Source organism: Chlorocebus sabaeus, chromosome 28 (genome assembly GCF_047675955.1).
Source record: "Chlorocebus sabaeus isolate Y175 chromosome 28, mChlSab1.0.hap1, whole genome shotgun sequence".
NCBI classification, from domain to species: Eukaryota; Metazoa; Chordata; class Mammalia; order Primates; family Cercopithecidae; genus Chlorocebus; species Chlorocebus sabaeus.
Genome location: NC_132931.1, coordinates 10,828,150 through 10,855,479, shown reverse-complemented (window position 1 = coordinate 10,855,479; position 27,330 = coordinate 10,828,150). Strand labels below are relative to the sequence as shown.

The 27,330-nt window shown below is 49.4% G+C and overlaps 1 protein-coding gene across 5 annotated transcripts in view; it reads left to right on the top strand.

The window, feature by feature from the left end:
• The first annotated feature begins 851 nt into the window (after positions 1-851).
• The window catches only part of CUX1 (cut like homeobox 1), a 470,594-nt gene continuing 444,115 nt past the window's right edge, over positions 852-27,330 (top strand). For 2 of the 5 annotated variants that reach the window (XM_008018445.3, XM_008018438.3), the window contains exon 1: positions 1,811-2,701. In XM_008018445.3, coding sequence (XP_008016636.3) covers positions 2,372-2,701 — 330 coding nt within the window. In that variant the 5' untranslated portion in view covers positions 1,811-2,371. Of the gene's footprint in view, positions 1,125-1,810; positions 2,702-27,330 lie in introns of those variants that run through there. The other 3 variants (XM_008018442.3, XM_008018447.3, XM_008018446.3) reach the window with 3 other exon arrangements.

Below are 27,330 nucleotides of genomic sequence, written 5' to 3'. Positions count from 1 at the left end.
CATTTCTGTAAACTTGGGACCACGCTTTCCGTTTTCAGTGAGTGCACCCACACTTTCCAACATTCTGCGCCCGAAGTTGCAACAAACCAAGGTGTCTGAACCACAGGAAGTTTCTTGGGCTGTTCCGCTGAAGCGGCGCGGGGGGACACAGAACTGGGCTCCCAGACTTTTCCTGTCGTGGCCTAAACTGGAACGGCTTGGGCGAATGGGGGCTGCCGGGACCCCCAGCGTCACCGCCGTTGGGGTGCGTTCGGGTGCGACGCTGGCACTGCCGCGGTCCGGGTGTGGGGCATCCACGCGCGCGGCCCCCTGAGAGGGTCAGGGCTGTTTCCCCCTCAACTCCACTCCTCCAAACATGCGACGCCGTTCCTGGTCGTCTCGGTGTCCCCGTCCTCGCTGGGCGCAGAGGGATCAGAGCGTTGCCGTACACCGCCGGGGCGCCTCCCACGCGCGCCGCTGCGGGGGACCTGGGCCACGCAGGGGTCGGGTGGAGGGTCCGGGGCAGTTGGTAGCGGCGTCTCCGCGCTCTGGACACTAACCACTACAGGGTCGCTCAGACGTTTCCCCCGACCGGAGCCCTGAAGGCGCTGCGCTCGGCCACCGCGGGCGATCGCGACCCCTGCGGGGGACCCCCCAGCCCTCCCCAGGTGCGCGGTGACTGGGGACCCCGGTCGCTGCCCTCCAGCGCCCCCTCGGGGCCGGGTCTGTGGCCAGCGCGACCGCAGACTGGGGTGGGGGGGGTTGTCCCGAGGGGCGGGGGTCGCCGGCCGGCCCGCGGAGGGGAGGGGGAGAGCGGGGTGGGGGGGTTGGGGGAACAGGGGCCGCGGCCGCGCGCGCGAGGCCGGGCCGCGGCCGCCGCGCCCTGGGGCTGCGACTCCGGCTCCGGCTCGGGCTCGCCATGGCTGCGGCGGCGCCGTGAGGAGGAGTCCGCGTCCTCGGTGGCGGCGGCGGCGGCCGGCTCCAGGCCGGGTTTTGGCGCCGCCCGCCTGCTGCCTCCTGGCGGCTCCTGAACTCCAGCCCCCTCTCTATCAGCCGCTCACTCCGTCTCAATATGTCTCAAGATGGCGGCCAATGTGGGATCGATGTTTCAATATTGGAAGCGCTTTGATTTACAGCAGCTGCAGGTCAGGCTCCTCCGCGCTCGGCCTCGCGCCCGGGGGTGGGGGCTGCGGGCGGTCGCGGCCTCCGCTGGGGGCCCCGGGCTGGCCCAGCCTCCGGGGGGCCCGCGGCGGCGGGGAGGAGGGGGGTGCCGGGCACCGCGGGGCCGAGTCGGGGCCGAGTCCCTCCCGCTCCCCGGCCCCCATTGATCACTCGCTTGATCGGAAATTGATCCTCTTTGTTCAATTCATCGATCAGCCCAAGATGGCGCCGGGAGCCGCCGCCGCCACCGCTGCCCCCGGTGTCTGCCCCCACCCCGGGCGCCCCCCCGGGCCCCGCGCCGCCGCGGCCGCCGCCGCCAGCGCCGCCGCCGCCGTTGCCGCCGCGGGACCGGGGAGGGGGCGGCCCCGGCGGCCCGCGGGGCGCGCGCGCGAGCGGGGGGCGGGCGGCGGGGGGCGGGCGGCGGCGGGCGCCGGGAGGGGGCCGCGGCCCGGCGGTGGCGCCCGCCCGCCGGCTCGCCCCGCGCCCCCGGCCCGCCGTATTCCCGGGGAAAGTTTGTGGGGAGTTGCTGCGGGGGGAGAAGCGCCTGCCTCTCCAGGAGGAGCCGCCGCCACTGCCGCCGGCGCGGCGGAGCTGGGGCTGGTGGCGCTGTGGTGCCGCCGGCTCGGGGGAGGGTCAGAGCGGCCACCGGCGGCGGCGGCGCGGCCCGGCTCCGGCCAGGCGGGCGGGTGGCCGGGCGGGCGCCCGCGCTCCCTACTCCCGGCCGGCCCCGGTCGCCGCCCCCGTCTGTCACCGGCCCGGGCCGCTCAGCCAGTCCGGCACCCCGCGTGTGGCTCCCGGCGCGGACCCCTGGGTTTGTTTACGTCCTGGGGAGCGCCCCGGGGCCACCCGCGCACCTCGCGGCCGCCCCGCTCTTTTGTGTGCCTGTGTAGGTGGCGCGGACCTGTCCCTCCGTGGCCGGGAATCCCGGCGGGCGCGCTTTGGGGAAACTTGGCGAGGGGCGGCGGGGGTGTCCCGCGCGCAGTGCGGCTGGGTCGCGGTCCCGGACCGCCGGGTGCGGGCGCGGGCGCGGGTGGAGGAGGCTGCAACTTTCCCCGAGCGCAGGCCCCGCGCTGTTCCCCCGGGTGCCCGAGCGGGGGACGCTGCCTCCCCGCCGCCTGTCCGAGCCGAGATCGCGGCGCGCCTGGGGGCTCCGGCGGCCCCCAGTGACCTGCGGCGCCCGCTCCCTTCCTTGCCTCCCCTCGGGGCTTCTGCCCTCTCTGCAGGGCCCGCCATGGAGCGCGCGGCGGGTGCGCTCGGAGATGCCTTCTCGGGCCAGGTTCTCGAAAGCAGAGCCCCAGGGGCCCGTTGGGACCCTGGCGTGCCGGGCAGTGGTCCGCGCGCAGAGTCCCCGGCGCCGCGGGGGGACTGTGCCGGAGCTCCCCGGCCCGCGCCAGAGCCGCCGCCGTGCCCAGGGGGCGAGTGCCCGCCTGCCACCCCCCGCCCGGAGGAGCGGCGCGCCCTTAGGGTCCGCCCCGCACGTGCCAGCTCGGCGCCCGCGGCGCCTGGACAGCCCCGGGACTCTGCCAGGTGGATGTTGTGCGTAGCCGGAGCCAAGTTGAAGGTGAGCGGCGTGTGGGCCAGAAGTCCCGAGATTGCAGGCGCGAGGGGAACCGGGAATTGGGGGGGTGGGGTGCCTGGGTCCCGCGGTTTAGAATGCCCCACGGCTGCTTGGCGCTCTGGGAGGGGATAGGAGGGTTCCCTGGGGAACTGCAGCTGCTCCCACTGCTAAGGTGTGTGTGAAGGTAAACTTGGCTGAACTTTCCTAACCTGGAGGACTGGTGACAGTGACCTACAGCAATACCTTTGGGAGCAAAGCGGCTGAACTCGAGATGCAGGCTTGTATGAAACGAAGCGGGTTGGATTAAAACATATTTAAATGGGATCTGACAACTTTAATTGTATATGCTTGTTTTCTGCTCTTGCCTACTAAGAACGATAAAGCCGAGTCATAGTCGTTATGAAATTTCCTGAAATTTCTCGCTTAACTAGGAAGAAGACTATGCGAAATATGTATTTCCGATAAGATTAAAACTTAAAGGAGTTTGAGTATTTATTGACTAAAATAGATTACTCCAAAGTGTCTATTGTGTAAATTAGATTCCTGGATGTAATGAACACAGCCGAATGGCATTTTTGATAAATTGGTCTACCCTGTTTTAGTAAAAATAGCTCCCTTTTACCATAATTTAATTCCTGTGCTTACTGTAAAACCCGTTGTGGAGTTTTAAGAGACAAACATTATTATTATTTTTCCCTCTTCCTAAATGTGACATCCTAGCTTAATATCAATGAAGTGTCCTTTTTAAAGCATCCTGGCAAACCTGCCAAATGGATTTGGTTTCTAGAGTTACTAGATTTTAAGAACTCTGAACCATCCTGTCCCCCATATTAGCTACTTCTTCAGGGGGTCAGTGCTCCAGGATTCCATCGAAAGTTTCCATGTCACTTTACTTGCACTTTATGTGGATATTAAGAAGAAAACAAAACCAAACTCCCAAACAAAATCCCTTATTTGAACGTCATTCCTCTTTACTCCTTTGCTTTTGGTAGTTGCTAATGATTTGGCCTTAGATGATTTTCTATGGGTTTGCAAACTTCAATCGAATAGGAGATGTCAAAGTTCAAGTCTCAGGCCAATCTGGTTCTTTCTCTGGGCCGTGAGGCGGCCTTTGGAGTTGGTGTCTGGTTATTTCCCACCGATAGTCAGTGAACCAATAGGACGACAGTTTGGGAGAGAATTCATTACTTTCAGATTCTTCTCATCTTTCCAGACCTCTTTATACTGAGATTGGGTTGCCACCTGGGGGTAAAGAGGCTGATTGGTCTCAGCAGAGACAAATTCAGGTTGGAGACTTCAGCGGGTCCAGGTGAGGTTGGGCAGTTCCGCAGTTCTGCAACCACCCAGTGAGCCAGGGCCACCGGGTTCTTGTCCCTCGGCTTTCGGGGTCTTGAAGCTGCCGCCTTGGCACAGGAGTGCATGCTCAGGAAGAGAGTTTCTGAAGATTGTGTTTTATTCCATTTCCTTTTTAGTCCCAAAGGCTTGTGGTATGGAAGTTTCAGTGCTTTGGTATTGCTAAGACTAGTTGGACAAGTTTTTTATCCTATCTCAGACTTGTAAAAACTAGGTTTTCTTTTCTTTTTAAATAAGAAAAGCACTGTTGTATAAATTTGTCTTTTAAATACATATTTGTAAAGAGGACACTTTCTAAGACAGGCTCATGGCACTCTATGTTAGTGCAGCTTTGAACTCTTTGGGACGGGCCTGGCCAATGACTGTCTTCCCTTTGGGACATTATTCCCACATGGCGACCAGCCTTCCCCTTTAAGCAGCCTCTGCAAAAGTAAATTTGAAAAGTTGCCTTCTTTTTCAGAATCAAAAAACAATTTCAGTTTTGCTGAAAGTCCATTTTCTGATGGCTTTTTTCCCCCCCTGTTGTGGAAGCGTGTATGTTACTGGCTGTCCAATACTGTTTACCATAATAAGTATATTATTTTAATTAAAATGTCCCATCTAGTACCCTTTATAAAATAACGGTTCAAGAAATTACACCACTGCTGCTTCTGCTTTTGTTTTCTTGGTTATTTTAATATGGGTGTCTTTGAGGTTGGATGTGGGAAGGGGTCATTGGCAGTTGATTTTTTTCCTATGTGAAACTCTTTTTTTTCTTAAAGATGCAAGTTGGTGAGTTAATGCAACAACTCCTGGTATAGTTGAGTCCACAGAGACCCCTTTGACTACATCCTTAGCTTCATGTATCTTCTGTCGGTAGTTAGCCAACCTAAGAAAGTTAAAAGGGCCACATTGTCCAATACCTTCAGGAATGATTCCCTCCTAAATCCACTGAGCTAACCTTAAAAATGCAGTCTGGCGAACTGTGCTGAGCCTAAAACCTTTAATGGCTATTTAAAAAGTCTCCTGTTGCCGTACAATTAAGACAAACCCATCAGGGTTTTTATGGGAACTGTGCAGAAACAGTAGTTTGTGCTTTCTAATTCCCCTCCGGGTCTACCTGTAGCAGTAAACAATCAGAACCGCTCCTGAGGCTGTACTCACTTTCTGTGTCTTAGGAGAGAAAACAAGGCTAGAAGTAGAAAGTCCACATTTGTTTCAGCTCCTCTGTAATGCCCCAGGAACGGCTGTTTTTAGTGAAATGAAGGAAGGACACATTTGTTAGGGGAAAACTCATACATTTCGTAAACAGAGAAATTCATCACATGAAGAATCATACAGAGGTAGGTTAAATTCCTACCTGTGCTTCCATTTCCAATAGTTTACACAATTGTCACATGTAAATTTCCCAGACAGGTATATCTGACGAATTGTAACAATTGTAACACAAATGCTACGTAAAAGGCAACTCTAACCATTATTTGAATATACAGGACCCAGGATTGTGAGTTATTGTAGGAATTATTTAAGACCGATTTAAAATTATTGAATACGTAACTTTAAAAAATATAATTGCTCTCTCTATGAAAAGTGACTTTTATTAGTAATTGTCAAAGACAGAAATTTGTCTGTCTTGTCATTTTGTTTTGTCTGAAGCCCCGCGTTATCACCGCAGAGAAAGAGTTTTGGTTTCCACCGAAATTTCCCTGCCTCCGATTGTTTAAACCAGACCCTTAATCTTATTTTAACATATTTAAAATGTTCAAAAAACCCGGAAGAATTGTTTTGTGTAAGTAGCAAGCGAATGTAGCTTAAACACTCAAGCAATTCTGGTATCTAATTGGAAACAGGTGGAATTCTTGGAATCCCATGTTTGAGTCTTTTTATAGCAAAGCCCAGGGACACTTTTCACTTATAGCCATTCGTTTTGTCGAAGCTATTTGAAGAGGGGCCCCACAGTCTCTCCTTATGTCCCACTGTTGCTTACCTGGACAAAGCAGTCGTGCTGGGTGCTTTAGGAACTGGATACCTGTGAATGCCTGGATGCCGGGAGAAGTGTGTGTGTGCTCCGATAATGGAGTGAAAAAGGAATCTAATGGCGTAGTTAGACAAGAGATTTAATATCTGTATTGTTATATGACTTTTAGAGCAAAGAATTTGTGAATTCATTTGTGATTTCTGACTTGATGAACCTTGACTGACCGGAGCATGTAGGTACATTTTATTACACCCTGATTCAGAGAAAAACTATTTGCCCCCGCCCCTCCCCCCAAAAAAGTTCTACATTTAGAGAATATAAACTTCACCAGCAACCAAAAAAGTATTAACTTGGTGAGGAGGGTATTTTCTTTTTTCTTTCTTTCTTTCTTTCTTTTTTTAAAATTTGAGACGGAGTCTTGCGCTGTCGCCCAGGCTGGAGTTCAGTGGCGCGATCTCGGCTCACTGCAAGCTCCACCTCCCGGATTCACGCCATTCTCCTGTCTCAGTCTCCCGAGTAGCTGGGACTGCAGGCGCCCGCCACCGCGCCCGGCTAGTTTTTTGTAATTTTTAGTAGAGACTGGGTTTCACCGTGTTAGCCAGGATGGTCCGGATCTCCTGACCTCATGATCCGCCTGCCTCCGCCTCCCTAAGTGCTGGGATTACAGGCGTGAGCCACCGCGCCCGGCGGATATTTTCTTAAATATTAATGGCAGGGCCCTCTGAATTGACTGTGTCATTTGATCCATTCTAGTTTTCAAGGCGTGGTCTTGAAAAGCAGTTGATCGCCCTGGTTTTGGGATATGTTTCAGAACCAAGTTTCGATGGTATGTCAGTGTTGGATTTTCCTGCTGAGGACAGCTAAGGTTTGGTATGAAGCAGTTTTGAATTTGCTGAGCTGTAATCAGTCTAGCTTCTCAGCTGTCTTCTGAGAAAGTTGATAGAGGAGAGTGGTCTATGGCGGGGATGGAGGTGTCCCCGCAGGAAATGAACCAGGTCTGAGGGGAACCTGTGCTGTTCCCCTCATTTGTGCTGCGCGTGAAACAGCTTTGAAGCACCTGGCTTGTGACTTAAAAGTTTTTTAAAAAGCATTTGTGCTGCCCTATTCGGGTATGACACAGTGAGGGTGAACCACTCTTTTTGAAAGACATCTAAGGTCGGCCATGGTGGCTCATGCCTGTAATCCCAGCACTTTGGGAGGCTGAGGTGGGCGGATCACTTGAGGTCAGGAGTTCGAGACCAGCCTGGCCAACATGGCAAAACCTCATCTCTACTGAAAATACAAAAATTAGCCGGGCGTGGTGGTGCATGTCCGTAATCCCAGCCACTTGGGAGGCCGAGGCACAAGAATTGCTTGAGCCCAGGAGGTGGAGGTTGCAGTGAGTTGAGATCACGTGACTGCACTGCGGCCTTGGTGACAGAGCGAGACTGTCTTAGGAAAAAAAAAAAAGAGACATCTAATTTGTTGTAAAACCTGTCAAGAACCTTCGCTTTAAAAAGCTAATGCCTCTCTAATAAAAATAATTTTAATTTTGTTGTAATTAAATTCAGAGAGGACGATGTTAGTGCACAAAATAAAGATAGTCAATTTCTTTATTTTAATTGGACGGCATTTCCTTACTGCAGGAGGCCCAGGACCGTTGGCAGAAATTTGTGTTGATTAGAGCCCCGGGCCATGGGAAGTGCAGGTATTGTGGCCACGGAGTTCGTTGCCCAATCCCTGGCTGACCCCACAAGCAGGACTGGTACAGATCCCACCCACAGGGTCTTCCTACACAGAGAAACATAATCACACAGGTGACTGGAACGGAGCCAAGGATGGCGGTGTTCCTCCCAGGGATTTACTAACACTGCCAGCCAGCAACTCAAGAACTAGCCAGCCAGGAGTTTCACAGTAAGTGAAACTGACTTGGTTCTGCTTCCTTGCATGAAAACCTTTGTGAAAATGAGCCCAATAAGGGGTCCAAACCTTTATAAAGCACAGGAACCACCAGAGTGGAAAGGGCCCCGGCGGACTCCATCACCGGAAGCTTGAAATCTGGGATGGTCTGGACTGTGTGATTGATGCAGTTAACGATGGAGGAAATTAACAGAACTTACTCTGAAACACCAGGGAAGTGGCTTGTTCTTCCTTGGCGTTACTTTGAGTAGATACTGGCACACTGCTTGTTTTCTTACAGATACCTTTCTATTGGGCTGTGTTTATTCAATAAGGAAATGCAGTTAACTTTTTTTTTTTAAAAGTGAACCATGGGTTATGAGGTGTTCCGAGTTTGGTTAAGGGAAAAACAAATTGACAAATTAGCTCTTTCTTAAGTGAGTATTGCGAAACAGTGAGAAATAGAATGCCTGTCATACCGTCATTAAAGATTTATCTGGGTGTTGACAGCTTTTTGTTAAATGTGAGACATTCAGATCCTGTCCACCCAGCATATGAAAAAACCAAACCAAACCAAACCGAAAAACAAAACGCAACACAAAAGCTTCTTTCCATTTCTCCCCAAAAGCAAGACAGTTTTTCTTAAACTGGTACTTTCTCCCTAATGAGTTGCCACGATTTTATTTTCTCTAACGTAGTTTTATATCTTTAAGACAGAACGAATATCAACTCTTTTTATTTTATTTTTTGAGACGGAGTCTCACTCTGTCACCCAGCCTGGAATGTAGCGGCACAAACTCCGCTCACCGCAACCTCCACCTCCCGGGTTCAAGTGATTCTCGTGCCTCAGCCCCCCGAGTAGCTGGGATTACAGGCGTGCACCACCGTGTCCGGCTAATTTTTGAGTTTTTAGTAGAGACAGGGTTTCACCATGTTGGCCGGGCTGGTTTCAAACTCCTGACCTCAAGCAATCCACCCACTTCGGCCTCCCAAAGTGGTGGGATTACAAGTGTGAGCTACTGTGCCCGGCCTCCACTCTTTTCAGACATCTTTGTTGAGTTGTTCTTTTGGGCCTGTAAGTTTCTCTGGCTTATTGCCACTTTCCCCTCCTGTTTCTAGGGAAGAAATGATTATTTAGATAAAAAATAATTTGATAAAAGGTAGCAGATGATACCAAAGGTTAATCTTTGTCTTGTAGAGCCTGAAGCTGTGAGCACCGGTAAAGCCATAGGCTGTGTTGAGGGAAGGGCTGGCTGGGAGCCGCCCTCAGCCTAGCCTCCGGGTGTTAGCTGGAGCCCTTGCTGTCTGGACAGCCTATTGCTTCTCGCCCTTCTCCTGCCCCACCAAGCCTGTCCCTTCCTGTGTTGTGACAACTTTTTTTTTTCTTTTTTAAACAAGTATTTCTACCGCTCCATTATTTTGAGATTCTTGGAAGAAAGATACTATGTAAATGAAAATTAAAAATAAAATTCTCACTGGAGGGAATCGTATACATGTAATGTTTTTGATGAGGTTTGGAAAAGACTTTCATTCTCCCTCTGGAACTGGAAACAATCTGTGACTCCTGTCACCATTTCTGTGTCACTCTGAAAGGTGTGGCAGATAATGGTGAACATATTATTTTCTGTTTTTCACCACAGTAGTTGACCCAGAACTTGAACCCATGCAGTCCTGGGTTCAGTGAATTATTTCTGTTACATACAGTTCTGCTGTGTCCTTGCCGAGAGCGTAGTCAGCAACCACCCAGAGAACACCAACCTTTCAAAAGGAAAAGGACTGGAGTCCCCAACATACAGAGATTACAGCTAAAATTACGACCAGAGCTGTAAATCAAATCCTGTCTTCCCTTCCTATTCACACAGCAGAGATGTTGTAAGTCATACAGGTTTGAGACAGAAAATTGAGAGCAGAGGAGCATGTGTTTAAACCAGCATAGAAACATTCATTTACCAGAATTGCTTTATTTCAGCTGTATCTCAACTCGTTGCTTACACAGTCACGCTTGCTGTCTCGTCACTCAGCCAAGTGGGAGATAAGTTCAGGTTTCTGCTCCATGGGATCCAGGAGTCTGCAGTCACCGGTGAGCTTGGAGGACCACGAGGTGGCTGGGGCCCTTGGAGAACTGTGCTACAGAGTCGTAAAGCCACCACCCGGAGCTGGCCATCTCAGAGGGAAGTCTTGGTCATCTCTCCTCCTCCACCTGGTCCTCAGCCCTGGTCCCACAGTTTGTCAGCATCGATGTGGGACTGGGAGAGGAAGGATATTGCCAGTTATGGTTGAATGTCATTGTCAGGGGAGTAAGAAGTAGTTTGCGATTGTTTTACATGGCTCTGTGTTGGTATATAATTATGCTGTCATCTTAAAACGCCCTGATACCTTAATGAAATCTTTGTGTGTGTGTGTGTGTGTTTGCAGTTAGTTTTGGGGGCTGCTTATTGTGTGTGAGAGCCAAGTCTTTCTAACACACAAGAGCTGAGTGTGTCGTCTTTTACTTGTTTTAAAACTGCCCATTCAAAACAGGTCGCAATCCATTATAAATGCAGCTGCCAGATTAATCTTCCCGAACCATTGATTTCATGATGCCATTCCTCTCCTTAAACATCCACGGTGGCCCACTTCGGCACAGAGTGGAGACCACATTCGTTAGGGTAGCAGGCAGAGTTCCCCGATGGTCCTTTCTGCCCCACCTAAACCTTTTCCATCCCAGCTAGAATGACTCCAGAATCTTGCATATTTGGGGGAGCTCCCTCCTCCTCCCTCTCTACATTTGAGCTTCGAGCCTATTTCAGAATTTTTTGATTTTTTGTTTTTGATTTTTTGAGGCAGGGTCTTGCTCTGTTGCCCCGGCTGGAGTGCAGTGGTGAGATCATAGCTCACTGAAGCCTTGACCTCCCAGGCTCAAGCAATCCTCCCACCTCAGCCTCCTGGGTAGCTGGGACTATAGGCATGCAGCACCACGCCTGGCTGATTTTTCTATTTTTTTTGTGTGTGTGTGTGTGTGGAAACGGGGTTTTGCCATGTTCCCCAGGCTGGTCTCAAACTCCTGGGCTCCAGTGATCCTCCCTCCTTGGCCTCCTAAAGTGCTGGGATTACAGGTGTGAACCACTGCGCCCGGCCTTCAATCCTATTTCATGCATTCCTTTTTCTTTCACCCCTGTGTGCCCGGCAGTGGTGACGGAGACTTAAAATAGCAGTGGCTTCCCGCCCAGAGGGGCGGACAGGACCGGCAGGACAAGGCTGGGATGGATGGAGCTGTGTGTGTCTGAGCCTCTGGGAAGGCTGCAGGAAGGGCTTGGAAGACAGGTCGGGGAGTGGGCAGGGGGCGCCCACTGAGCTCTGTGCGCTTGGGGAGGTGTGGGAGAGAGGGCTTTCCAGCAGAACCGTTGTGGGGTGGCCAGGGATCTCTAGGGCTCCCCTCTGGGCTTGGGTTCCCTCCCTCTGCCCTGATTATCCCTTGGGTACCCACCACAACCATCCGCCACCCAGGCCCCCACTCTCTACCTTATGTGTCCAATTTAGGACTCATTCAGCTGGTTAAGAATGCAAAATTAATTCTTATTATATTTTTTTTAATAGTGTGAAAGCAGGTAGATTATAGTAACACGGCTGTGATTTTTGTTTGTTTGTTTGTTTTTTGAGACGGGGTCTCGCTCTGTCACCCAGACTGGAGTGCAGTGGCGCGATCTCCACTCACTGCAAGCTTCGCCTCCCAGGTTCACGCCATTCTCCTGCCTCTCAGCCTACCGAGTAGCTGGGACTACAGGCGCCCGCCTCCACGCCCGGCTAGTTGTTTTTGTTTGTATTTTTAGTAGAGATGGCGTTTCACCATGTTAGCCAGGATGGTCTCGATCTCCTGACCTCATGATCCGTCCACCTTGGCCTCCCAGAGTGCTGGGATTACAGGCGTGAGCAACCGCGTCCAGCTAAAATGACTGTGTTTTGAAAGCTACTGATAGGTACACCTATGGAATAGATGTTTCTTTTTCAGTGCCGTTAATTATCTTTCTGTGCCAAGTAACATAAGTGTTACTTTTTCGGTCTCATTAAGGTTATCTTTCTTTGCAAAGTAGCATAAGTGTTGGTTAAAATATAGCTGACCCTTGAACAACATGGGGGTTAGGGGCTGATCCCTTCTCCCGTTCTCCCCACACCCCGCCTGCACAGTCAAAAATCCATGTATAACTTTTTCCTTCCTCCCCTCCCCTCCCCTCCCATCCCCTCTCCTTTTCAGACAGGGTCTTACTCTGTCACCCAGGTTAGAGCGCAGTGACATAATCGTAGCTGACTGCAGCCTGGACCTCCCGGGCTCAAGCAGTCCTCCCATATCAGCCTCCCAGTAGCTGGGACTACAGACACTCACCAGCATGCCTGGCTAATTTTTATTTTTATTTTTTTTAGAGACAGGGTCTTGCTTTGTTGCCCAGGCTGGTCTTGAGCTCCTGGGTTCAAGTAATCCTCCTGTCCCGGTCTCCTAAACTGCTGAGATTATAGGCATGAGCCACCATGCCCACATAAAACTTTTGATTCCCCAAAGACTTAATTACTAATAGCCTACCGCTGATAGGAAGCCTTACCGATAACATAAACAGTTGCTTGATTAACATGTATTTTGTATGTTATATGTATGATATACTGTATTCTTAGAATGAAGTAAGCTAGAGAAAAGAAAATGTTATTAAGAAAATCATAAGGAAGAGATAATATATTTACTAATCAGAAAGTAGAAGTAGATCATCCTAAAGGTCCTCATCCTCTTTGCCTTCACATTGAGGAGTCTGAGGAGGAAGAGGAGGGGTCGGTCTTGCTGTTACAGGGTGGTGGAGACGGAAGGGCTGGAGCAGGTGGAGGGGGAGTCAGGAGAAGCAGGCCCAATCAGTGTAACTTTTTTTTTTTGAGGTGGAGTTTTACCCTGTCACCCAGGCTGGAGTGCAGTGGCGGATCTCAACTCGCTGCAACCTCTGCCTCCCAGGTTCAAGTGACTCTCCTACCTCAGCCTCCTGAGTAGCTGGGACTACAGGCACCCGCCACTACACCCGGCTAACTTTTGTAGTAGAGATGGGGTTTCATCACGTTGCCCAGGTTGGTCTCAGAATTCGTGACCTCAGGTGATCTGTCCTCCTCGGCCTCCCAAAGTGTTGGGATGACGGGCGGGAGCCACCACACCCAGCCCCACTCAATGCCACTTTTACTATGGAAAAAAAGAAATCTGTGTGTAAGTGGCCCTATACAGTTCAAACCTGTGTTGTTCAAGAGTCAGCTATATGTATAATTGTACTTGTGGCACAGAGAACACAAAAAGATCCGTATTTTTAAAAACAGCATTGGGCAGAACAATTTTTTGACAGAGGTTTGTTCTTTGACTCTGCTGACAGCCTGAACGGGAGGAAACTTCCCCATATGAACGAATGGGGAAAGTGCATGTTGTAGTTCTCAAAACCCCAAAAAATCTAAGAGAAACCCAGCAGCAAGAAACACAGAGGCTTGGGTGTCAGCATCGGAGGAATGTCTCACGTCTGCCTTATCCCCCAAACCCTGTCCCATGGGTCTGGCCTGTGTCTGGGCAAAGGCACTCCCCACTCCGGGTCAGCCCCACTTCAGAGCAGTGGCCCTCATAGGCCTGCGTGCTTTGTGGCCACTTCATTTAGTCAAAGAAAGTACCTAGGATATTTTTGTAGAGGTGACGTCACTGTCTGGCTGCAGAAGCATTTGCTTGGATTTAGGGAAGTGAGGGCTGGGAGAGGAGGGCTTAGAGAGGCAGGATGCCCAGGCCCAGTGCGGGTGGCTGATGGGAGGTGGGCTTAGCATCTGCAGGGACAGGGCGGAGGGAGAGGAACCACCCCAGGCAGGGGGAGGGGGTGTGCCCCCTTTGGGATATGGGGGATTTGGGGGACTGGTAGGAGGTAATTCCAGGGGTTGAGCCCCTGGGGAAAAGGAGGCTTTAAGCCCAGTGGAAAAGTGGGTGCCGCAGTCTGGAAGATGAGTTGAAACCTGGAGTTTGAAGCCTAGGGAGGATTTTGTTGGAGTGTTGGCTGGTGCTGGGGAGTTTTGCATCATTTGGGGTGGGGTGGGGTGAAGAATTAATTTGAACCGGCACAGCACCCCTTTGTCTTGACTTTCCCTGTTCTGGAGGGAGGATGGCTTGATGTTTCAGCAAAAGGAGCAGTGGAGAGAGAGAATGTTGCTTGTAGGATTGGATTCCACATACCGTATCCAGTTTTACATCCACTGGTGACAAGACAGGAGCTTTTCTATTTTTATTTTGTATTTTTATGTTTTTACGCACTAACAGTAATGGTTTCATGGGAACGGACAGCGGGCAGGCGCGGGCTTAGGCTCTTGGTTTATTTCACATTACTTGCATGACAGCCCTGTGGAGCTGCGTACCTGCCATAGGTGAGAAGCCGGGAGTCGGGGTTATATCCTGGCCTTTGCCGAGCTCCAGGCGTGTTTTTCCTCCCAACCCGCGCTGTTCCCTAGGCAGCCCTCAGCCGAAGCAGTGGGGTCATTGGGGGACTCAGAAGGGACCTCTTCTCCGGGGCTGCCCAAGATGAACTTGGCTGGGTCTGAGTCACTTAGCAGTGAGCAGCTGGGGATGGAAATGGGGCCGGGGTGGGTGGACTTGAGGGGAGCACTTTCTCAGGGAGGCCTGGCTGGAGCCTTGCCCTGTCTGTAGACTTCAAACTCAGCCCCGCAGAGAAGGGTCATCTGATGTATAGAATCACAGCTGCCCCGTCATTCCTGTTAGCAAACCTCATCTGATAGTTGGGATACAGTTGTGGCTGGGGCTGCAAGGAGCCCCCTGTTGCATTACTTGCTATCCTCAGATGCCCAATCCTTGCCTGAAGCAAGTTTGTTGGAAGCATTTTGGGGAACTGTTAGGAGAGAGGCCTGGCCATGGGGCCCGAGGGGCCCAGAGGAGAGGCCTGCCCTGTCTATGGGTGGTTTGGTGAATGCTGGATGGAGCGTCTCTTTACAGGACTTTCCTCTGAGATGCCGGGGCTGTGCCCCTGGGTGCTGGGGAGTGAATTGCCCATAGATACTGATCCCTATACTTAACCCTGTGACGGTCAAGACCAGATCCCCACTCTCCAAGCCCCTGGGAAACTGGTTGATGTAGCCCCTGCGGTGATATCGCACTCAAATCCATGCAGATCCCCTGACATGGTCGGCAGCACCCACCACGCAAGCTTCTGTTCTGAGCTACACGGGATGTTGGGCGTGTGTTTTCTGAGACTGACTTCATAAGACATGTACCATTGGCTGACTGGCCTGAGATAAACAGCCTGGTCACAGCGACATCCCTGAGATCTTAGCTTCTTTCCCTCGGGGAATTATCACTGGACTGGAAAACTGAGATTTTGGGCCACTCTGGATTCAGATGCTTTGGTTGTTGTTTTGAGACAGAGTGTTGATCTGTTGTGGACTGCAGTGGTGGGATCATAGCTCTCTGCAGCCTCAAACTCCCAGGCTCAAGTGATCCTCCTGCCTCAGCCTCCCTTGTAGCTGGGACCACAGGTGCGCCCCACCATGCCTGGCTAATTTTTTTTACATATTTTTCTATAGACAGGGTCTTATTATGTTGGCCAGACTAGTCTCAAACTCCTAGGCTCAAGTGATCCTCCTGCCTCAGCCTCCCAAAGTGCTGGGATTATATAAGCGTGAGCCACCGTGCCTGGCCCAGATGACTCTTGCATGCTGATTTTTTTGTAATGATGGACTTTGTTTTGTTAAAAAATTATAAATTTAAAGAGAAAATATGCAAAAATGTGCACTGGTCTCAGAAATAACACAGCACATTCGAGTGAAGTTGTTGGCAGTTCTGTATATTTCGGGGTGACTCATTTTTCTCATAGGCTGTTGGGGCCATGCATCCATTTGTGTCTGAGCACATCTCCATGGTACCTGATGACTCGAATGGATCCTGTTCAAGCCCCTGGGTTACCCAAAGAAATACACTCCTGGCCTGCTGGTTGGTCAGAGAATGTAGGACACATGGGGTATCGTGAGGTGTCCAATGGCAGCGGGTTTGATGTGTCTGCTGTGTGGACAGGGCAGGGGTTTGGAAAGATGGACTCTGGCTGTCTTGCTCCAAAGACGTATTTAGGCTGTTGTTGAGCATTTATTGAGTGTCTCCTGTGTGCCAGGCAGCATTCTAGCATAGGGATCGAGTGACCAGACAATAGAGAATCCTTGCCTTCAAGGACTGACATTCTTTTTTTTTTTTTTTTTTCGAGATGGAGTCTTGCTTTGTCATCTAGGCTGAAGTGCAGTGGTGCAATCTCAGCTCACTGCAACCTCTGCCTCCTGGGTTCAAGCGATTCTCCTGTCTCAGCCTCCCGAATAGTTGGGATTACAGGTGCGTGCCACCATGCCTGGCTAATTTTTTTGTATTTTTAGTAGAGGCAGGGTTTTGCTATGTTGGCCAGGCTGGTCTCCAACTCCTGACCTCAGGTGATCTGCCCACCTCAGCATCCCAAAGTGCTGGGATTACAGGTGTGAGCCACCGCGACTGGCTGGAACTGACATTCTTGCAAGGGAGATGGAAAACAAAGGCCAGGAATAAGTGACATGTATAGCTTGGGTGCCCGGTGGCCTGGGAACAGATAGAGCAGGACAGATAGAGCAAAGCCCCACAGAGTCACTTCTGTCTTCTGAAGGCCCTGAGAAATAACAGATTATTATTATTATTATTATTATTATTATTGTTATTATTATTATTTAGAGCCAGGGTCTCACTCTGTCACTCAGGCTCCAGTACAGTGGTGTGATCACAGCTCACTGCAGCTTTGACCTCCCGGGCTCAAGCAATCCTCCCACCTCAGGTTCCCGAGTAGCTGGGATTACAGGCATGTGCCACCATGCCAGGCTAACTTTTTTGTATTTTTTGTAGAGATGGGGGTCTCGCTGTGTTGCCCAGGCTGGTCTTGAACTCCTGGCCTCAGGCAGTCCTCCTGCCTTAACCTCCCAAAGCGCTGGGATTCCAGGCCTCAGCTGCCACTTCTAGCCCTGATTTTTTTTTTTGTTTTTTTTTTTTTTGAGACGGAGTCTTGCTCTGCCGCCCCAGGCTGGAGTGCAGTGGCCGGATCTCAGCTCACTGCAAGCTCCGCCTCCCGGGTTTTCGCCATTCTCCTGCCTCAGCCTCCCGAGTAGCTGGGACTACAGGTGCCCGCCACCTCGCCCGGCTAGTTTTTTGTATTTTTTAGTAGAGACGGGGTTTCACTGTGTTAGCCAGGATGGTCTCGATCTCCTGACCTCGTGATCCGCCCGTCTCGGCCTCCCAAAGTGCTGGGATTACAGGCTTGAGCCACCGCGCCCGGCCCTAGCCCTGATTTTTAAACTGAAGAGGGACAGTTCAGTTGTTGGGGTGTGTCTCCGAGGATCCCTCTGCAAGCCCCACATGAAAGGCAGGCTAGAGTGAGGGGGAGGGATGATAATGGAACCAGGAGGGTGTGGTGATCATGGCCTGGTGAGAGGATGCCAGGCTGTGGCTGTGCCAGACTTGTGTGCCTGGCCCTGGCATTTCGGGCAAGGACCACTGAGGGGTGATGGGAGAGATGGGACTGGGTGAGTGGCATTTCTGCAGGCATCCAGAGGGGTCCGAGAAACCGAGGTAGGGGAACAGCAGGGGTGGGGAACAGCCTGTGGAGGGTGTGGTCATCAGTGTCCCCCACCGACACGGCACATCCAGCGAGCCCACTGTGTCCCCAGTGCCTGCGGTGCAGGGGGCTGGCACCTCTGGAGGTGGGCTCTGTGCAGACATCCACTGTTTGATAGTCCCCACAGGTTTATCAAACAAAAGTGGGGCGACAGGACCCACACTTCGGCATTGGACATGACTCACACACGCGGGGAGTCGGCTTAGAGTTCCTTTATTCATCCCTATTTGCTTTCTGTCTGTAATCCTTTGTAATTCCTTGGTTTCATGATGTAATTCTAATGGAAGTAAACCCGACCCTTTCAAAATTATGTAATTAATTGCATTCAGCTTCAATGACAATGACTAATTATAGTGATACCTGGTGGCAAGGCAGGTACCTACTGCAGGGGGGCTCCTGTCTGCTTGGTACTAGGACTATCACTTCTGTGCACATCGGAGCAACTGCACAGGAGGTCAGCTGGCTGCCCTGTGGCCTGCTCCAGTGCCTCCGGTCCCCACCTTACCAGGAGCAGCTCCACGGCCATGCAGGGAGGGGCTGGGGAGGGTGGCGGTGTGCAGGGAGGAGCTGCTTCGGGGTGGGAGGGCGTGGACTTGTCTGCAGGTTAAAGAGAGGAAGTCTTGCTGGGAAAGTAACTTCGGGGCTGGCTCCCTGAGGGCATTCTTCTCTGATTCATCTATTTTCCTGAGAAAAAGGAGGGAGGGCACGTTCAAGTGAACGTGAAGGGTTCAAGGATCGGAAAGGCAAGCCAGGTACAGTGGCTCACACCTGTAATACCAAGTTTGGGTGGCTGAGGCAGGAGGATCGCTTGGGCCCAGAAGTTCAAGACCAGCCTGGGCAACACAGTGAGACCCCATCTCTACAAAAAAAAAAAAAAAAAAAAAAAAAAAAATTAGCCCAGCATGGTGGCTCACACCTGTAATACCAGTACTTTAGGAGGTCAAGGCAGGAGGATCGCTTGAGCCCAGTAGTTCAAGACCAGCATGGGCAACAGTGAGACCCCATCTCTACAGAAAAAATAAAAAGAAAAAAAAAGAAATGAAATTAGCAGAGCATGGTGGTGCACACCTGTGATCCTGGCTACTTGGGAGGCTTGAGCCCAGGATGCACTCCAGCTTGGGTGACAGAGCAAGAGGAAGACTCTGTCTCTTAAAAAAAAAAAGAATCCAAAAGCAAGCTTATGGAGAAGGGAGAAAGTGTGACAGTTTCCTCGGGGCGTGGGAGAGCAGAAGATGGATGTCAGGTTAAAAACCATGACTGTGCTGTAGTATTTCCAGGAGGCCAAGTCCAGGGCTCTGGGCCCTGTACACTGCTGTGGTATCAGACCCTGAAGCAGAGCTCTGAGGTTTTAACCTTCCCAGAAAGTCGGCATTTTTTTGCAGATCGGTTTTATTTCGTGTTAGGAGGAGGTGATTTTGCTAGGAAATCTTCACTGTAATTTGTCCCCGTTAAATCAGGGCACTTGGCATCTCCTTCTAACAGGGGGTGCAGAGTCTGTCCTAGAATGGGACGCACGATGTTCACATGAGGACCGATTAGGTGGGTTGCTGGGCTGGACCCTCCGATCCTGTCCTGTCGCCATGCAGCCACATGCCTTTCCTTATCCGCAGATGTTCTGCTGTCACGATTCCTCCAGGGAAGAATCTGGAAGTGGAATCTACAGGGCGGTACCCAGGGGTGGCCTTCAGTGTCTAGTGTTCTGTTTCAGAGAGATGCCTTTTCTTTATTTGAAAAGCGGATTCTTTCTCTTCTTCTTCTTCTTTTTTTTTTTTTTTTGAGATGGAGTTTCCCTCTGTCGCCCAGGCTGGAGTGCAGTGGCGCTATCTCAGCCTACTGCAACCTCCGCCTCCTGGGTTCAAGTGATTCTCCTGCCTCAGCCTCCCGAGGAGCTGGGACTATAGGCGCCTGTCATCACGCCTAGCTAATTTTTGTATTTTTAGTAGAGATGGGGTTTTGCCATGTTGGCCAGGCTGGTCTCGAACTCCTGACCTCAGGTGATCTACCTGCCTAGGTCTCCCAAAGTGCTGGGATTACAGGCATGAGCCACCATGCCAAGCCTTATTTTCTATTTTTAAAGAAAGAGCAGGACTGAAAACATTTGCATGCACAGTGAGTTTTGAAAAGTTCCTTTTTTTAGGGAGAACCAAGAAGGTGCAGAGTACTCTTGAAAAGAAGTTTTTTTTTCTGTTCTAAACATGCCGCTTGTTGCCCTGGTGCAGAGAGCAGTTCTTTTGACACAATACCTCCGTCCTGTAACTATTTTTTTTTTTAACTAAAATTCATATAATGTACCATTCACCTTTCCAAAGTTTAAAATGCTGGCCAGGCGTGGTGGCTCACTGCACGGTGGCTTATAATTCCAGCACTTTGGGATGCTGAGGCAGGCAGATCACTTGAAGCCAGAAGTTTGAGGTCAGCCTGGCCAACATGGCAAAACCCCGTCCCTACTAAAAATACAAAAATTAGCCAGGTGTGGTGGTGAGCGCCTGTAATCCCAGCTACTCAGGAGGCTGAGGCAGGAGAATCTCTTGAACCTGGGAGGCGGAGGTTGCGGTGAGCCGAGATCTCGCCACTGCACTCCAGCCTGGGTGAAAGAGTGAGACTCTGTTGTAAATAAATAAATAAAGTTTAAAATCCATAGATGTTTGGTATATTCACGATGTCATGCAGCCATCACCATGTCTAGTTTCAAAACATTTCCAGCACCCCCACAAGAAACTCCCATACCTGTTAGTAGTTACTATCTGTCCTCCCTCCTGTACCCCCGGCTCCCTGTAACTATTCATCTACTGTCTGCCTCCATGTGTCTCGGGAATCACGGATTACATGACCTTTGTGCTCTGGCTTCTCTCACATAGCGTAGTGTTCGCGGGGCTCACCCACGTTGACTCATGCACGTGTCTGTGCGGCATTCTTTTTTTATGGCCGAATAATATTCCTTGGTATGGGCATACCAGGTTTTGTGTATCCTTTCATCAGCTGGTAAACATTCGTGCTGCTTCCACTTTTTTGGCCATCGTGAATAATGCTGCTGTGAACATTCGTGTACAAATGTTTGTGTGAATGCAGTTTTCCATTTTTTTTTAGGTGCAATTGCCAGGTCATATGCAGTTACTCTGGGTTTCGCTTTCTGAGTCTGTTGTATTTTGTTTATTTTTTTATTTTTGTGGGTGTGTATATTTATGGGGTACATGAGATGTTTTGATGCAGGCCTGCAATTCATAATAATCACATTGTGGAGAATGGGGTATCCATCACAGATTTATTTTTTGTGTTACCAACAGACCAATTATACACTTTTATTTTATTTTATTTTATTTTATTTTATTTATCTATTTATTTTGAGTCAGAGTTTCACTGTTGTTGCCCAGGCTGGAGTGCGATGGCACGATCTCAGCTCACTGCAACCTCCGCCTCCTGGGTTCAAGCGATTCTTCTGCCTCAGCCTCCCAAGTAGCTGGGACTACAGGCACCCACCATCACGCCTGGTTAATTTTTGCATTTTTAGTAGAGGCGAGGTTTCACCATGTTGGCCAGGCTGGTCTCGAACTCCTGACCTCAGGTGACCCACCGGCCCCGGCCTCCCAAAGTGCTGGGATTACAGGCGAGAGCCACCGCGCCAGGCTTTTAGTTACTTTAAAATGTACGATTAAATTATGATTGACTATAGTCACCCTGTTGTACAATCAAATACTAGGCCTTATTCATTGATGCTAACTTTTTTTTTTTGTAGCCATTAGCTGTCCCCACCTCCCTGCATTTTTGTGTTTTGACCTCTTATGTGTAAGTCCTGTTTATTCTCCAGAACGCTCCTTTTAACACCCAGGCCATGCCATCTCTCTTTCTTCTGCCCTGGGTGTCATAGCATCTCTTCCTCAGATCTCCCCTGGGGTGCAGGTGCTCCCCTCCAAACGACTGCTGTGCACAGAGTGCTTTTGTGCTCAGGCATATGGATCGCTTGAGCCCGGGAGTTTGAGACCACCCTGGGCAACACAGTGAGACCCCATCTCTACAAAAAAAAATGGCTGTTGTGCAGTTTGGGATGAGAGTTGGTTGCCCCCACAGTCCTCCCTCCTCCCAACCCCACCTTCCCTCCTTGCTCAGCAACGAGGGACCCCCATCCCTGGGCGATGAAGCCTCAGGGTTGTCCAAATCCTTGGCCGGGCGCAGTGGCTCATGCCTGTAATCCCAACACTTTGGGAGGCCAGGGTGGGTGGATCACCTGAGGTCAGGAGTTTGAGACCAGCCTGGCCAAGGCTCTGAGACAGAGCAAGAGTCCTTCTCAAAAAAAAAAAAGGAATTCTGGCCCATTCCTTCCCCATGGCCAGGGCATTACACTTTGTTTTGGCCGGAGAAACTGGGAGTGCCCGTTGTCTGCCTGGGGACATGCCTGTGGGAGAAGAGGCTGACCCCACCTGCTACCACCATCCCAGCATGGGTGCGGCGGGGGGCAGGGGAGACAGAGTCAACATTGCAGAGGACGTGGGGCAGGAAGATGGAAGGAAACTGGACCCTCAATGGCTCTGAGCTGTGGAGTGAGCCAGTCCTGCAGTGCCCAGTCCCCGTTTTTCTGTGGCCTGAAAAAGTCAAATTTCCTCATCCTTTGTAGTTGGCCATTGTGTTATTTGGAGCGGGAAAAGCATTCTGAAACAAGCTACTACAATGAAAATCCAGGTCCTAGCAACTTGCTGTGCACAGCTTTGGCTTGGCATGGACTTAGAGAGTGACGTCTTTGAGATACACTGGTCCGGGGTGCAGGTATATTCGAGTGTGTGAGGAGGACATATGTCCTCTAAGCTCTGTTTACTAAAGGCAGCAGAATTCCATTTGCCAAGCCAGATGTCCCTCAATACGTTAGATCCCGCCAATAAAACATTAAGCAATTAGAATGGTTAATATTCAGTAAAGTATAATTAGAAGCTGGCATAAATTGTGAATGAAATTGGCAGGTTCCATACGTTACAGCGAAATACCAAATCTTTTTTTAGTTGTGTATGTGTATCTCAGTGAGTCTGTCAACTCGGATGGGTGAATCTTACCTCCTCTGTGGATAGAAATGAGCTCAATTTCAACTCAGTTCACTATAATTTTAAATGTTTAAGAACATCTTGCCAGTTGTTCTATCATGTTAAAGATACTGACATCTGGCTGGGTGGAGTGGCTCATGCCTGTAATCCCAGCACTTTGGGAGGCCGAGGCGGGTGGATTGCTTGAACCCTGGAGTTCAAGACCAGCCTGGGCAACATAGTGAGACCCCCTCTTTACCAAAAAATCCAAAAGTAGCTGGGCATGGTGATGCACACCTGTGGTCCCAGCTACTCAGGAGGCTGAGGTGGGAGGATCACTTGAAGCCGGGAGGTCGAAGGTGCAGGGGGGAGCCATGATGGTGACACCGCACTCCAGCCTGGGTGACAGAAGGAGACCCTATCAGGGAAAAAAAAAAAAAAAAAAAAAAAAGATACCAAAATTCTCAAATCAAATTGTAAGGGTTTTAACATTCCCATTTCTACACCATGTGCAAGAAAAACCAATCCTTGTTTTCTGCCTGCCTTTAGGGTCCATTCTCATTTTCAGCCGCCTTTCCTCATTCTGCAGTATTAATTATGCCTTTATATGGATGCAGACTTATGAAACATATAGCCTATTTTATGTGTATATGTGGTTTTAATTCGTAAGCGTGGCATTGTGTCCTAAATCTTTTTCTCCTTCCTTTTCACTCATCACATTTTTTTTTTTTTTTAATGAGACAGAGTCTCACTGTGTCGCCCAGGCTAGAGTGCAGTCGCACAATCTTGGCTCACTGCAACCTACACCTCCTGGGTTTAAGTGATTCTCTTGCCTCGGCCTCCTGAGTAGCTGGGACTACAGGTGCCCTCCACCACGCCCGGCTAATTTATGTGTGTTTAGTAGAGATGGGGTTTCATCATGTTGGCCAGGCTGGTCTCAAACTCCTGATCTCAGGTGATCAACCCACCTCGGCCTCCCAAAATGCTGGGATTATAGGTGTGAGCCACCTCACCCGGCCTCACTCATCACAATTTTTGAGATCTTGTTGTCTATGTCATTCCCTGTGAATTGTGTTTGTTGTGACAGCCCTATTGAAATCCATCTTCAGGGCCAGGCGCGGTAGCTCACGCCTGTTATCCCAGCACCTTGGGAGGCTGAGGCAGGTGGATCACCTGAGATCAGGAGTTCGAGACCAGCCTGACCAACATGGTGAAACCCCATCTCTACTAAAATACAAAAAATTAGCCGGGCGTGGTGGCGCATGCCTGTAATCCCAGTTACTTGGGAGGCTGAGACAGGAGAATCACTTGAACCTGGGAGGTAGAGGTTGCAGTGAGCCGGGATTGTGCCATTGCACTCCAGCTTTGGCAACAAAAGTAAAACGCTATCTTAAAAAAAAAAAATCCGTCTTCAGCATTCACCCGTGTTAATCAGTCCAGACTGCCGTAACAGAGTACCATAGATGGGGTGGCTTACACATATTTACACAATGCGTATTTATCTCTTATAGTTCTGGAGGCTGGAAAGTCCACGATCCGGGTACGGGCCAACATGGTTCCTGGTGCGGGCCCTTTTCCTGGCTTGGAGACGGGCTTGTTTTTGCTGTGTTGCCACATAGCAGAGAGTGCGCGCAGGCAGGCAAGCCAGCTCTTTGGTATCTCTTGTTTTAAGTATACTAATCCCATCATGAGGGCTTTACCCTAGTGACCTCAATCATATTGGAGGCTGGGGCTTCAATGTATGAATTTGAGGGGGGTGGAACAGTTCAGTCCTTAGCAGCACCCTAGCTCACACGTCCGTTTTCCCTGGGGCTGGTCCCCCTCAGTGGTATCTGACCCCCCGCCCCTGCAACCTCCACGCACAGCACTGCTAGGAACGTTCTTACACACGTCCCTTACTGGTATCCAGGAGCAGGCTTGCTGGATCCAGCCAGAAAGTGTTCCTCCTTTCACGAAGCACCTCCAGATCGCTTCCCAGCGTGGCTGTCCCACTTACTCCCCCACCCACCGTCGTGAGAGTTTCTTTCCCTCACAACACAGTCTCATCCGTGCTTTGTGGAGATATTTTTTGCCAGAGGGATGGTTTTAAAGCTGGTACTTAAGTGTTGTGTCATGATCACCAGGAAAGTCGATCTTTGCGATAAGCCTCATTTTATACTTGTCAACTTTTCAGATTTTGCCTTTTGTAAATTGTCTGGTCATATATTTTGTCCTCTTTTTTTGTTGTTGTTTTTTTAAACGGTTTACCATCTTTTTGTTGATTTGCAAGAGCTCCTTGTATGTTTCACATGGGAATAATTTGTCAATTTTCTTTCTTTCTTTTATTTTTTTTAGACAGAGTTTTGCTCTTGTTGCCCAGGTTGGAGTACAATGGTACGGTTTTGGCTCACTTCAACCTCCGCCACTTGGGTTCAAGCGATTCTCCTGGCTCAGCCTCCCCAGTAGCTGGGATTACAGGCATGCACCATCACACCAGGCTAATTTTTGTATTTTTGGTACAGATGGGGTTTCACCATGTTGGTCAGGCTGGTTTCAAACTCCTGACCTCAGGTGATCCGTCTGCCTCGGCCTCTCAAAGTGCTGGGATTACAGGCGTAAGCCACCATGCCGGCTGTTACAGTTTTTTAAATAAAAAAAAAATTCTAATAGATTATTGTGATATAGAGGAAACAATTGGTTTTTGTTGACTTTGAAGCTGGGAAACTTGCTGTTAATATTTTTACTAATTAACTTGATTCTGTTGCATTTTCTCTGGAGATAATAGTATATGCAAAAAATGCAAGTTTTTATTTGTTCCTTTCCTTCTGATTTTTACAGTGGAGTGACTTGCTGGCTAGAATCTAAAGTACTCAGTTACACAGTAGTGGTGACAGAGGCTGCCCTTTTCTTTCTGTTTCTACCAAAGGAGATTTTTGGTAGAAGCTTTAACCAGGTGAAGGAACTACCTTAACTCCCCTTTCCATAGTTTTTAGATAATTTTTTTTTTTGCTATAAATAGGCATTATCCTCTTGCAGATACTTTTCCTTAAAACCTATTCATGTCCATGCCATTTTTATCCCTTAGTTTATGAATGTGGTAAATTCCATTGATTGACTATTTGATGTTGAATCCTTTATTGCTTTCTGGGATAAACTCTTGTATTTTAAAAATATTGTTGGATTTGATTTACAGTTTTCAAATCTGTGTTATTAAGTGAAATTGGCCTATAATTTTCTTCTTCTTATTCAGTTGGAATTGAGGTTTACTAGTCTCATGAAATGGGTAAACATCGTGTTGGAACAATTTATATAACATGAGGATTATCTGTATCTTAAAATTTGATAGCTCACCTTTGAAACCATCAGGGCCTGAGACATTAGAATGGTGGCTGGGTGGCATTTAACATTTCACTTTTTTTTGTTATTGGTCTATTCAGGTTTTCTATTCTTTTTTTTTGAGATGGAGTCTCGTTCTGTCACCCAGGCTGGACTGCAGTGGCATGATCTCGGCTCACTGCAACCTCCGCCTCCCGGGTTCATGCTGTTCTCCTGCCTCAGCCTCCCGAGTAGCTGGGACTGCAGGCACCCACCACCATGCCTGGCTAAGTTTTTGTATTTTTAGTAGAGACAGGGTTTCACCATGTTAGCCAGGATGGTCTCGATCTCCTGACCTCGTGATCCGCGCACCTCGGCCTCTGAAAGTGCTGGGATTACAGGCGTGAGCCACTGCGCCCTGCAGGTTTTCTATCCTTGTGTCAATTTTGGCATTTTATAATTTTCTAAAAATGTTTTCATTTTATCTTGGTTTTAAAACTTGCTGTTCTATGATCATAGTATTTTTTTTGTAAATCTGTTTTGAACTCTAGCTGTCTCCCATTTCTACATTCTGTGTTTCTGGATTTATTTACCACTTTTCTCTTTTTATTTTTAGTTGTGCATAGAGGTTTGTTTATCTTACTGATCTTGAAAAAACAACTTTTGGTCTTGTTAATCTTGCCTTTTTGTTTATGTGGTGTATTTTTCACCATTATTTCATTCTCTGAGTGCATTCTTTTCCTAACTTCTTTTTTTGAATACTCAGCTTTTTATTTTATTTCATTTATTTATTTATTTATTTTTGAGACAGTCTCGCTCTGTCACCCAGGCTGGAGGGCAGTGGTAAGATCTCAGCTCACTGCAGCCTCTGCCTCCCGGGTTCAAGTGATCCTCCCACCTCAGTCTCCTGAGTAGCTGGGATTACAGGCGCCCATCACCATGCCCAGCTCATTTTTGTATTTTTAGTAGAGACGGGGTTTCAGCATGTTGGACAGGCTGGTCTTGAACTCCTGACCTTGCATGATCCACCCATCTCAGCCTCACGAAGTGCTGGGATTATAGGCATGAGCCACCACGCCTGGCCTTGAATACTCAGCTTTTTAAATTGGGATTCTTTCTTGTTTTGGATAAATCTATTCAAAGCCATAACATTTCTGCTAAGTATTATTTTAGCTGTGTTCCACAAATTTTGACATGTAGTGCTTTCATTTTTATTCATTTTGTAATTTTCTATTCATTTTGTAATTTCCCTTATAATTTTCTCTTTAACCCAAGGGTTATTTAATACTGTATATTTTTAAGATTTTTGACATTTTTCTTTAATGGCTTTTAAAAATGTTGTTGCTGTCATTTTTATCACATATGGTCAGAGAACATAGTTCCCGTAATCCTGGTTCTTTGGAATCTATGAGGCCTTCTTTTTGGTGCCTTGCACATGGTGGATTTTTGTGAATTTTCCATATGTGCTCAAAAAGAATGTGTTTTTTG